The sequence below is a fragment of the Poecile atricapillus genome, chromosome 7 (genome assembly GCF_030490865.1).
Source record: "Poecile atricapillus isolate bPoeAtr1 chromosome 7, bPoeAtr1.hap1, whole genome shotgun sequence".
Lineage (NCBI taxonomy): Eukaryota > Metazoa > Chordata > Aves > Passeriformes > Paridae > Poecile > Poecile atricapillus.
This window is the reverse complement of record NC_081255.1, coordinates 7,662,090-7,674,539: the sequence shown is the minus strand read 5'-3', so window position 1 is coordinate 7,674,539 and position 12,450 is coordinate 7,662,090. Positions and strand designations below refer to the sequence as shown.

Here is a 12,450-nt window from a genome sequence, read left to right as displayed (position 1 = left end):
TTCATGATTGGAAATGGTTAAACAGTCAGGTTGCATGAGGCTTTCAGCAACTTGCTCTAGTGGAAGTTGTCCCTGCTCATGGCAGGGGGGTTGGAATTAAAGGATTTTCAAGGTCCTTTCCAACCCAAACTGTTCTGTGATTCTGTGTAATAGTCACATTTCTATCACAACCATGTGTCTTTCACAGCTGTTGATACAATATTCTGCCAACAACATCTATACTATAAAGATTCATCCAAGGCTAGCAATCTGTTACTTGGCCCTTCTTTCTTCTCTTTCTAACCTCCAGTTGTTTGATCAAACTGGCTTCTTGGGCCTTCAGTCTCTCCTTTTGTCTCTTTTTCTGCTCCTTTTTCAGCTGGTAAACCACAGATTTCCTTTTCCTTAGTTCATCCTTCAGGGCCCTGATGCGTCCTTCGATGTCACTTTGATCAGAGGTGGTTTCTGAAAGAGTTCAGTTTTAGCCTTTACAAACTTGCACCTCACAAAATAATTCTAAGCAAAGCAATAAACAGTCATCCAGTAATTACAAAATATAGTTGAAGAAAAATGTCAAAGAATTTAGTATCAACGTATTATTTAATATAGTAAGACTCTTAAGGTGGGATTTTAGATTCTCAACACTACTACATGTGTAAGATATAAAAAGGAGTTGCATCTTGCCTAATTTAAAGGAGATAGGCTCTGATATAACAACTTGTTACCAAGCTTATTCACACCAACCACAGGTTTATGCTCTTCAACATTAGCTTCTTGTCATGTTGGGTATTGTAAAAATTAATTTTCTGACAAATTTAGAAATACAACTCAAAGCTGCACACCAAAAATATATCTGAAACACAGGCTTACAATTATTATACCTAGTTTCAAGTTGCAGAGTTCACTTCATTGATGGGAATGTCACTTGGGACAGTGAACTTCAAACCAAGTATAAGTTTCTGGCCCGTGCAGATTTTCTGTCGTCTAGACTAATTACATCTATGAAATACACAGCTGGCTGGCCAACAGCTGGAAGGGAAGTCAATTTGAACAATGGAGAGATTGTTACTCCCCAGATACTCAGTTCTAGTCTCTGCATGGTAACCCAATTCTACCAGTAACTCTGCTGATTTTCTTATTTCTGCTTTCCTTATTTCCTCTTAGTCTCTCAGACTCTACAGAGAGACTGCCTCAGTCTCTCATTAGTTGTTTTTTTCCATCCACCTGACCATGTTCATTTGTTTCTTGTCTTAAATGTATACCAACATAGGGCAAAACAAGATCCTTGTCCCAGATTGGTGCTACCACAATTACCTTTAAAGTATTTGCCTGACACAGCCTCACTGGAGCTCCTCCCTGAGCTGATGTGCCCTTTCCTCTTCTATAGCTGCAGCTCCTAAGAGGATGATTTTGGCTGCTTTGTTTTTCTAATGCTCAGTATCACCTGCAATATTTTCTGGATGCTCATAAATGCCAATTACTTTACTTAGTAGTTTAGAAAATCAGTTACCAATATGCTTTGGTCAGCTAGCAGGAACAGCTGACATTTTCCTAATCCATCTCCTTTCTGAACATAACAAACCACCATAATGAAGGATTTAATTCTTAACAACAGCCAGTAAATTCAAACTGCTGTATTCTTTCTGCATTAACAACTGTTGTTAACCATTTAAAGAATTAAAAAAAACAAAACTCAAACAAAAAGAATGGAATCTCACTTGCTAATCAGGAGCACTTTACAGTGATGCCACTGTAATTAACAGCTCCTCCCTAACAGTAAGTGACCACTATGTAATTACAGCATTTCTTGATCAACTCATAAGGGAAAGATCTGCACATGCTTTCATCTTTGACAATCTTGTCTACGCATGCATCAGACTGACAGGGCAATGACTTCAAGGTTACTCAGCAGGCCAGAACATTTGCCTCTTTACAATGGAATGATTTATTGTGAAACCAGAACCATCCTGATCGGCTTCCCACCTCTTATGCCTTTCTTTAGAATTTGAAATCAAAGACTGACAACATTTTGTTTTACACAAGTTTATTTTCATGATCACTGTTGCCTGCTCTGCATTTCATAATGGCTTCCTTATATGAGTCAGAGCTTTAAAATAATTCTATCAAGGTGCTGAAAGCTTCACTGTGTTGGAAACTGCTCTCCAAACAGAATCCCAACACAGATTACTCAGTGCAAATACCTAGGTTTTTATCACAGTAAGTTACCAACCATCACAAACAACAGCCTGTACACACAAGATAACCTACTAATTCTTTTTCCACTGAGGACTTACCACTAAAAAAAAGCAAGGAGGAAAATACTATCTCATTTGCTAAGAAGTATTTAATGGTGCTCTATCAATTGCACTGTGGAAAATGAGATATTCTAGAGACTAAAAGCACAGGAGTCAAAGGAGAATTCCCAGGTGAACAGAGTGGACAATGGTGACCCACTGGATGGTGGCTCAGGAACCCCTGCAATCCACATGACTGAGAGCACAGCAGGGAAAGGGCTGCTCTGGATCACTTCCAGTATTCCTCCCCTCAGCATTTACTGGCAGCCAGCTTGGGTACTGGATAAAGGGTATCATGAATCCATACAGGAGATTTTATAGCTCAAAATGCCACCTTGGGCTCAATTTTACTGCACACAGACCAAACCCTCCTCCAAAAATAAACCCCTGTGTCCTGAAGCATCCATTGATTCTGCACACAACAGAGAAGGCCCAAAGGTCTCTCCCATATTGCCATGTAACAGAGCTGTTCTGCTTCTGGAGCTGGGTGCAGGAGGAGGGATTTTTAAATCCTAGGACCACCTTAACTATTGACTCTTATCTTCTTCAGATGTGTTTGCAGAACCTGTACTGCTTTCTATGAGAAGATATAAAGTACAAACCTTCTTAGATTAAGATCTTCTTCAGCTGAAGAGATCAAATTACATAATGGGAAAATACTCCCACCAACCCCAAGCCTTGGCAATTTCCAGGAATTTGTCTGCCTCCCCACATCTATGTCTGCATTTCAAGTTTGTTAAAAGCAAAAGCTTTGAAAAAGCAATTTAAAGCCAACTAGGTATTACACCTACCTGACTGTGTCATAGATAAAGATTCATCAGACCAGTTGTGAGATGTCTGGTGGGACTTCACTGGTGAACGTAGCTGTCCTCCCGTTCTGTGGCTGCCTTTGCTGGAGTCTTGCCTTGATACAGATAAGCTGCTTTTAGGAGGAGACTGACAAAAGAAAAGGATAAATAAATAATTGTAGTTTGAAAGTAAAAGATCACTGTCATCAGGAGCCAGTTACAAGGAAAGAACAGCAGGACAAGAGGACATCTCAAACAGTGGTACCTACACAACAATCTTAAGAAGAATATAATCTTTCCTAGGTAATGAAACAATAATACCAAGAACAGCAACAACTGACTACTTACTTTGAGCCTAGATTTCAATAAACCTGCTTGGACTACTTTACTACCACCTAAGTGAACTGACATGGCTCTGACTCACAAGTGTTCAATACATTTGTGTCATCTGCAGCAATAGGAACTCCTAGTAAATAAACTAATAAAGTTAACCACTTCATGTAAAGGGTACAAGATGACATTGTGAATCAGTGAAACAACAGAGCACTATTTTTCTGAGGCCAGGCAAAAATTCAAAGAGCAAATGTTCTCCCAAAATGCTACTTAATGCTTCAACATTATCCTACAAACCTTTAAAACACCTTGGACATAACCTCTGGCACACATTAGACATTTTATTATTATCTCCTCAGAAAATCTGCCATGAAAGTATTTGTAATAAGTCTAGATAAGCAGTTATTTTACTCCACAGACACTGCATTTTCTGTCTTATTGAGCACAGGGCAAAGTTATCAGGATGAAACTCATCAAAATTATCATCCAACTAGAAATAACAATTGGAATAGAACAATAAGGCAGAATTAAGCAGCAAGCAGACACAATATGAAACCCAAAGGACTGTGCATGAGGTTACAGGTCTCCTTCTTCATCCCATAGCTACACTTTGGGATACATTACTTGCAAATAAGGCAAAGTGGAAAAACAGAGCATAGCTTCCACAGCCTCAAAGAATTTATACAATGGCAACAAGCTAGCCTACAGCTAATTCACACTGCTAAACTGGGTCAGTGTTCCACCACTTAGCACTGCATACCTGCATGACATACGCAAAATGTTTTTCTAGACTACCCACAAGTTTAAAAATATCTAAACTCTGCGGAAACAATATTTCCTCAAGACTTCAAAGCACACCTCTGATCACAATGATTACTCACAGTAACGTGAAATGGTATCACAAGCACAGAAAGCTGATTTAGTTAACAGTGTAATCTCTACTTTGACAACTGGGATGGCTGTACTTGCCACTTCCCTGAAAGTGTGTAAGAGTACATACAGCAGAATAGCTCACTCACCAGTTTGCCAGGCGAGGTAGAGGACTTGAAATCTTCAGAATAAGCCATTTCTTCATTAATTGTACTCTGATCTGGGCTTTCTGGCTGTCCATGGCCCATGGGCTCTAATGGGACAGATTCAGCAGCCAGACTGCCAAGATCTTCTGGGATAGAGCTTTCACTATTCAGATGAGAGCAAGAAGGCACTGGAGACTCTTCCTCACTAGCTGTTTCTGAGATTCAATGAGAGGAAAAACAAAGCACATCAGAACTTGCACCATCTTATATGCAGAGGCTGAAGGGGTAAGGTTGAAGGCAAACTTTCTATGCTGGCTGCAGATAAAGTAGTAACTGCTACCAGTACATGTCAAACGAGCATTATTTCACTCACTAGACACTGATGGTGAAATATTTACCAAGAACAAGCCTGTTTACCAGAGAAGAATGATTTAAAGCTATGATTTGTGCTCAAGAAACAAGTGGATAAGGCACTTAGTGCCCTGGTCTAGTTAACAAGGTGGTATCAGTAAAAGGTTGGACATTATGATCTCACGAGGCCTTTTCCAATCCAAATGATTCTGGACATCTGTGAAAACTGCCCAATATTCTTACCAATTGCTGAATATCTAAAATAAAGATGTTTTGAGGATATTCTAACACTTTCCAGACAACACACTCCAAAAAGATTATTAGGGAAACCTGTCCTTCCAGTTGACCATACAGAAGCAAGAGTCACTATTAGTCTGAAGAAGTCATGGAGGAGCATATAATCTGCAGGCCAGATCTTGAATTTAGAATTGATTGCTTCCTTTACAGTAGTTGTAGAAAACATTTTAATGTTATGATTTCATCATGAGTCTCTCAAATGGCAACAAACAAAATAATAATTTGGGTTTTCAATATTCCTGTTTACTAAATTCCGCAGTAGCCATGGCATTACTGAGGCACCCATGGAGAACTATTCAGTGTTTGAGTAAAGGCTGGGGAGAAGGACTTTTCCTTCTGAAGCAGGGCTGTGCTCCAGTGCTTACTGGTAGATACAATCAGTACAAAGCAAAGCTGTTTTCTCACTTATTGATAAGAATGCAGTATTCATGCTGAATTTTTGTTCATTGGAACTTACTAACCCATACAATCTTTAAAATGTCTTACAATGCCTAAAATCCACATGCCTGCTTTCAGTAACAAGTGTAATAGGGCATTACTCTGAATTCTATTTGAACATTCAAAGGATGTGTTGCCTACTTGCAGCAAAGCAGGGAAAAAAAGAAAACAGATATGTTTTTAGAACAATCCCTGAAATAATTTTCTCTCACTGCAGTTCCCTGTGCTTCAGCATGATCCACTTAAGACAGAACTGTAAAGCTCTAGCTTCCAACATCTGGGAATTAAATATTTCCTCAGGATAGCATAATTTATACTAATTACATCCTAGAATACTTTATCACATTTCAAATAGGTTGCATTAACAACAGAGGGAAGAAAACATTCTTTTTAATTTTCTGAAAACACAGACAGTGGCAAAGTAGCCCCTGACAGGAGCAATCCTCACCAATAGTACTAAAGCTAACAAGCAGAGACATTTTGCTGGGGAAAATGGTTTTAACAGAGTAAGTTCAGAAGACTACCAGCAAAAGACCATGCCATACTGCAATAATTCTGCTTCAAAAGATAGAAGTACAGTTTAAAAATTGTACGTAGAAGTGACTGATGGGCTTATGCTTCACTGTTCACTTGGGAGGATACATAGCAAAGGAGAAATACACATTTAACTATGGTGTATAACAGGCTACAGAGTACAGAAATTGAGATTCTAGAAGTGTCCAGAAAACAACCAAAATATCAGAAAAGGAAACAACTGCAAACCTAAGCAATCCTTGTGTCAAATTATGCTTCACTCTTGTCATATGTGTCACTTCCCCCCAATTCCAGATACCTTTGGGCTCAGTTCTCTGATCCCCCAGCTCTTTCTTGGCTATCTTGGTTTTGAGCAGCTCTTTATCCCAGGCAGCCAGAGCCTGCTTTTCCATCCGCCGTATTTCTGCTTCCTCTGCGTCCAGGCGGCGTTTCCACTCCAGCAGCTCCTCCGCGTGCTGTCGGCGCTGCATCAGCTTCTGTTCCCGCTTGGTGAGGAACCTGACAGGCAGAGCACAGGACAATGGCAAACCAGCCAGCCAAACCCCGAGCTCCCAACACCCAGATGCTCCATTGCCACCATTCCCAGAGTCGCAGTTGTTCTGTTTGTTTTCTAGGATAATATCCACAATAACTGCTATCTCCCAGACTTCTGATGTGCTGCTGCAAAAACCCCACAAGTAGACAAGAGTTCCTTTCTCTGCAGGAAGTAATGTCTACATCATACTGTAAGCAGGCTGTTTACATTTTAAAAATCTTCAAAAATCATTAAAAGTGCTACAAACTATTTGCTTAACTGAACAGAAAAAGTTCCCAATTTCAGGAAATGAAAAGTACCTGTGGTATTAAACTGGAACCTTCTAGAAAGCTGTGACCATTTGAAAAATTAACTTTTTTTTTTGCTAATCCCAGTGACAGAAAAAGTTGTAACCTCAGTTGCCCCACAGATTTTTTCTAATATGTTATTATAAGAGAAGGTGATTCTATTTTAATAGTCCTCCTGGAGCTTTAATCCTTCTTCATTTAAGCATCATCTCTATGGATTGACACACTTGGAATGTTAATTGTGAGCTGACAGCATCAAGAGAATAACAATGCTGGACTGTTTCTTCCCAGCTCCTAATATATCTAGCTAGTAGTTTAAGAAGAAATAAAAATTAAAGCTCATGCTGAAAATTCACAGGTATTTTCTTTCTTTCTGTCAAAGAGCTTGTAAGTGATCCATGAAACCTTAGAACCGACAAAACTCTCACAGGATTTTGTAGGTATGAATAGCTTTGTGTGCACGTTGTTCTCTTTGCCAGCTCCTGTCTCATTTCTGAGCACTGAAGTAACCATAGCACTTAACCTTTCAGACAGTAAATTGGAAACAAGTTCAACATGAATTGCACACACTTCCTCTGGCATGCCAAGCCTAGAGAAGAGTGTCTGTCATCAATACATTTATCTACACTGAAAACTCAAAGATGTCACAGAACCACTGCAGAAAGTCCATAGTTTGCCAGCTAGAGAGAGTTTGCCACTGGTACAGAAGTTGTGGTACTGGTAGAAGGCAGACTTGAAAGACTTGTGATACTTTGTTTTTGCAAATGTCCTTATAATTTTCAAGCCATCCCAAGCACTTAGCATCAAAGTTTTTAAGCTGCAAAGCAGATAATAATCTCATTTGTGCTTTTAAGCTCTTATGTTTCAAAAAACCCTTTTATTTACAGAGACTGGAATGGCCAAATGACTACTGTGCAGGTCGTGCCTGCTAAGGGACATTTCTCGTTTGCTCACTTAGTGTTTGTCCTGCTCCCTGGAAAAGTGAGCTGGCAGTTGATCAGAAAGGTTGAGATTCAGATGAGTCCTTCATTAAGACAGATTCAGACAAAGGGAGCAAGTTATGACACAAAAAGTTTCAGAAGCCACTTAGAGACGACCACAATCTTCTTTCTAATGGTCGAAACAAGAGGAGGTGAAAAACAGAAGCACCTCAGAAACTCTGAGCCACCTCCAAGCTGACAGATTGCATGATTTATGTGCATTATTTTATCACTTTCTATAGACAAACATCAAGCATCATCTACACTTAGGTGAAACTGACAGGCCGGTATCATTAAGAGAGCAAACTACCAACAGCAATTGCATTACAAAGATGACAGGGACAGTCATGACAATGTTGTGTCTTTCACCAGCACTATCAGATCCATCCACTCGTACTCTCACACACACATCATTACCGATTAGTCCAGCAGATCATATGTCTGGAACTTGTTTTGGAGGTCATCTTAAAATGACCTCAATGCAAAAAGCAACTTTTTCTTCTTTCTTTCTACTGTTTGATTTCATCAGAAAGTTTTGCAGTTTACTGGATCTTGAGAGAGGCAAGTCCAGTAGAAATAAAATGAAAGAGAAAGGCTGAAATAAATGTATTCAAAAGAACAGGACTCCTTAAAAGCAGATGTCAAATGAATTAACCCAGAAGACTACAAACAGGAGAATTAATGAAATGCCATGAAAATAATTACCACACAAAAACTAGTTCATAAGAAAGATAAGTCAACAGAAGTGATGGGAGAGAAAGAGGATACCAACAAAAAACCTACAAGAAGAGGAGGATCAAAGCAGCATGGCCAAAGATGCAGACCCTTTCATAACCCTGGGGTATTAAAGACCAGAGCCACAAAATAGCAGGTGCATTGCCTTAATATTTACTGCAGTCTAGAGGGTTCCAGTTGCAACACCAAGCGTACACATTTATCCTCAAAAGCAGAAAAAAAAATTTGCAAAAGCACGTCTGCCACCTATGCAGCTTGAAATGTGGGGGAGCAATGAGGAAGCAGCAGCACTCAGATTACAGCAGCATGATTTCAAAGTCTATTTCCCTGGTGCTAACATCACACATTTTATCCATGCATTTCAAATATTAGTATTAACCTGCTGCTCTAAACTGTACTTGTACATTTTAAGGTTTATTGACTACAAGCCCAAACAATGAGGTTTCAGCAGCTATTCTGAAGCAGTACCCAGACAGCGGGAGCAAAATGAACTGTCTGTTTGCTACTCAGAACACAGTGGGAATAAGAGATTAGAATCCTGGAATGGTTTGGGTTGGAAGGGACATTAGAGATCATCTAGAGATCATACCATAGGCAGGCACTCCTTTTGCTAGACCAGGTTGCTCAAAGCCCCATCTGACTCGGCCTTGAACACTTCTGGAGAGGGGACAGGTTGTTTCTCCGGGCAACTTGTGTCAGTGCTTCACCAACCTCACAGCAAAAAACTTTTTCTTTACATTTAATCTAGGTCTACCCTCTCAGCCTAAAACCATTACCCTTTGCCCTATCACTAAGGCCCTCGTGTCTCTCCATTTTTCTTATAACCTCACTGTATATGCTGAAAAAGTACAATAAGGTCTCCCTGGAGCCTTCTCTTCTCCAGACTGAACAAGCCCAACTTTCTCAACCTTCCTTCATAGGAAAGGTGTCCCCTCTCTTTTATTTCCTGTGGCTTCCTCCAAACCTGCTCCTACAGGTTCATGTCCTTCTTGCACTGAGGACCCCAGAGCTGGACACAGGACTGCAGCTGGGGTCCCACCAGAGTGGAGTAGAGGGGTAGAATCACCTTCCTCAACCTGCTGTTTTTCCATGCAGCCCAAAACAAAGTCGGTTTTCTGGGCTGCAAGTGTACACTGCAGAGTGATACCAAATTTTTTGGTCTATCAGCATCTCCAAGTCCTTCTTTGAAGAGCTGCTCTCAATCCATTGACTCCCCAGACTGAACTGATAGCAGGGATTGTCCTGACCCAGGTGCAGGGCCTTGCACTTGGCCTTGTTGACCTCCATGAGGGTCACACTGGCCCACTCCTCAAGCTTGTCCAGGTCCCTCTGGATGGCATCCCTTCCCTCCAGCAAATCAACTGCACTGCTCAGCTTGGTGCTGAGGGTGGAGTGATCCCCCTATGTCATTGATAAAGATCTGGAAACAGTGAGGTGAGTGTCAAATGTGTCCATTGCTGAAGAACCTCTGGACTTTCTAGGACTGAACAGAGCATGCTCTATCAAAGAGTCTATCACTGGAGAAATATACAGTTACCTGACCAATTGGTTGTAGATATACAGCTGGAATTTGGGGTGGAGGTTGGGAAAACAGACACTGAGAGAGGCCCAGTGGTGAGACGTAAAGACAGAGAAGAAGTAGTGAACAGGAGAGCAGTGTCTACAAAATAAGGAGGAAGAGTTTAAAACTAAGATAGCAATTAAGGCAGAAAGAATGAGAAAAGGACAGCATCTGGCAAAGAATTTTAAAATTAATTGCATTTAACATTGTATAGTTAATACCCAACATATGCAGTACAAAAACTATACACTGTTATGCAAAAGGTTATAGAACATACACTTATAACACTGTTTTCTGTTAATGAAAGACAAGTTACTTTTACACTGCTGTATTTTTCTTTAAATATTGGAGTTTTATTACTTTGATGCATATTTCCACAGGTGCCAGTTAATGTATCTCAGCTTGACCTCTCTCTCATACTATTCTCTCAAAAGAGTGTATTATTGGTACTGAAGAGCATGCTGGTTTTGTAATATCAACAATTTGCTGGTCTGAAACTTCAAACACATTTTTTTCACCTGGTGAAACCTCAATAAAATTATTTCTACAGTAAGGTAAGCACCAGTGAAAGAGCAAAGAAAAAAGATTAAATAATTTACTTCTAAAACATTAACAGTTCCAGGAAAAGGGTCCAAGATATACCCACCATTCACATTCTAGCTGCTAACTGGGATTTTTTGCAACAAAGTATAGACTTGTTCTCAGAATACTCATATATTTCATTTGAAGTACTAACTGCAGAAGGATAATACTTATTGTTTTTAAAAAAAATCTATATAACTTACAGCTCTGCTTAAAATGGTATTTCTTAAAAGTACTACCATTTTAAGCTAATTCCTAATGAATTATCAAATTTATAGAAAAATACCATGCTCCATTTAGCTCTATCAACTACAATGCAAGCTAAGAAGCACATTAAGGAAAAGCAAATGAAAATAAGCATTTAATCAATTATTGCACAGATTATCATTAATGCTGCATATGCAAGGAAAGCCAGGGGAAAGTGGTTAATTGTCTTTGACAGAGCATGCTCCTGTTCACATGCAGGCTACACAGACTCATCAGTTAAAATGAAAACAGAACTATTCTTTCATTCCCCTTTTAGCAGACGACAAATATTAAAGCTTCCTGCTAAGTAAGGAAGCCAAAGGATTTCCACCTTGCTGTGGTGTACAGCAAATCCAGCGTAGCAGGCTTTCCCAATTCCTTCCTTCCTCTAGATTCTTTGTCTTTATCATTCAGTTTCTTCCCTTGAGCCCTACTTCCCACCCTGATTCCCCTCAAATGGCAGCTTGCTATCATTACACCCCAAACCAAACATCTCACTGTTATTTTTATGTGTTTTACAAATCAGGACATTAAAAAAAAAAAGATACCAAGGGAGCACTTTTTTTCAATCAATAAGCACTGCTGTCACTACCAAAACACCTGCCAAGGGTGTGCAAGAACTGTGCAAGAGGGTAATCAAGTTTTAGAGAATCATTTATGCTTACATAAAATACTTTCTCCTTTGAACATATACAACAATCCAAGACTTTTAAAACCATAAAACCAAAAACATATGACCACATAGATCACACACAATTTCCACTTGATCTGCCTAAAATTGTTCCATCTCAAATCCTGGTATCCAGCTTTTGAAAAGTATTCTCCAGGTGAGCAATATTTCCAACTACATACAATACTAATCAAATGATAACTAAAATATTTCTAAAGGTAGAACATACTTTATATCTGCTACCATCCCTTGTAATATCTAAGTCTTTATGCAATTGTAAATGTTGCTTAGAAATGAAGGTACTTTGAAAAAATAAGATTTCAAGAATATTGATAAACCCACTAGCTGATAAAAATTGCAAAGGAAGTATTGGATATACAAGTATATTTGTCATCTCTTTTAGCACTAATACTGTATCTCAAAATTCGCAAGCTGTAGATTGATTTTTTTAATCAGTTTCAATTTGTTGAATTTGTTTGTGGGAAAAAATAAGATAGAGACCCTCTTTTAACAAAAAAATAAGATCAGGAGAAAAAAAAATAAATTCTTGAAATCCTAGAAGTCAGCATGGCCTACAACACACAAGCTTTTCAAGTCCCCATCTTAAGTAATTTATCAGTCTCAAAAGATACTTTGAGAATTTGCCACTATGATGATGGGGTGGTTTTCATACCACTTGGAATCCTAGGAGTTTAGTTTTGGAAATATGACCTCAGAATCTTCTAACTATCAGTGATTTTAGCTGTTCAGTTTACCAGATGCCACCAGAGGAGTCTGAATAAAACAGCAATCAACTTGGGCTAGAAGGCCATGAAATTACAACA

At 39.2% G+C, this 12,450-nt stretch overlaps 1 protein-coding gene across 6 annotated transcripts in view; it reads right to left on the bottom strand.

The window, feature by feature from the left end:
• The window catches only part of CEP350 (centrosomal protein 350), a 69,666-nt gene that overhangs the window by 16,690 nt on the left and 40,526 nt on the right, over nucleotides 1-12,450 (bottom strand). For 5 of the 6 annotated variants that reach the window (XM_058843021.1, XM_058843019.1, XM_058843023.1 and 2 more), the window contains exons 28-32: nucleotides 10,105-10,227; nucleotides 6,329-6,528; nucleotides 4,414-4,625; nucleotides 3,065-3,209; nucleotides 284-444 (exon numbers count right to left, since the gene is read on the bottom strand). In XM_058843021.1, the coding sequence (XP_058699004.1) occupies nucleotides 284-444; nucleotides 3,065-3,209; nucleotides 4,414-4,625; nucleotides 6,329-6,528; nucleotides 10,105-10,227 (841 nt within the window). The remainder of the gene's footprint in view (nucleotides 1-283; nucleotides 445-3,064; nucleotides 3,210-4,413; nucleotides 4,626-6,328; nucleotides 6,529-10,104; nucleotides 10,228-12,450) is intronic. The other variant, XM_058843025.1, reaches the window with a different exon arrangement.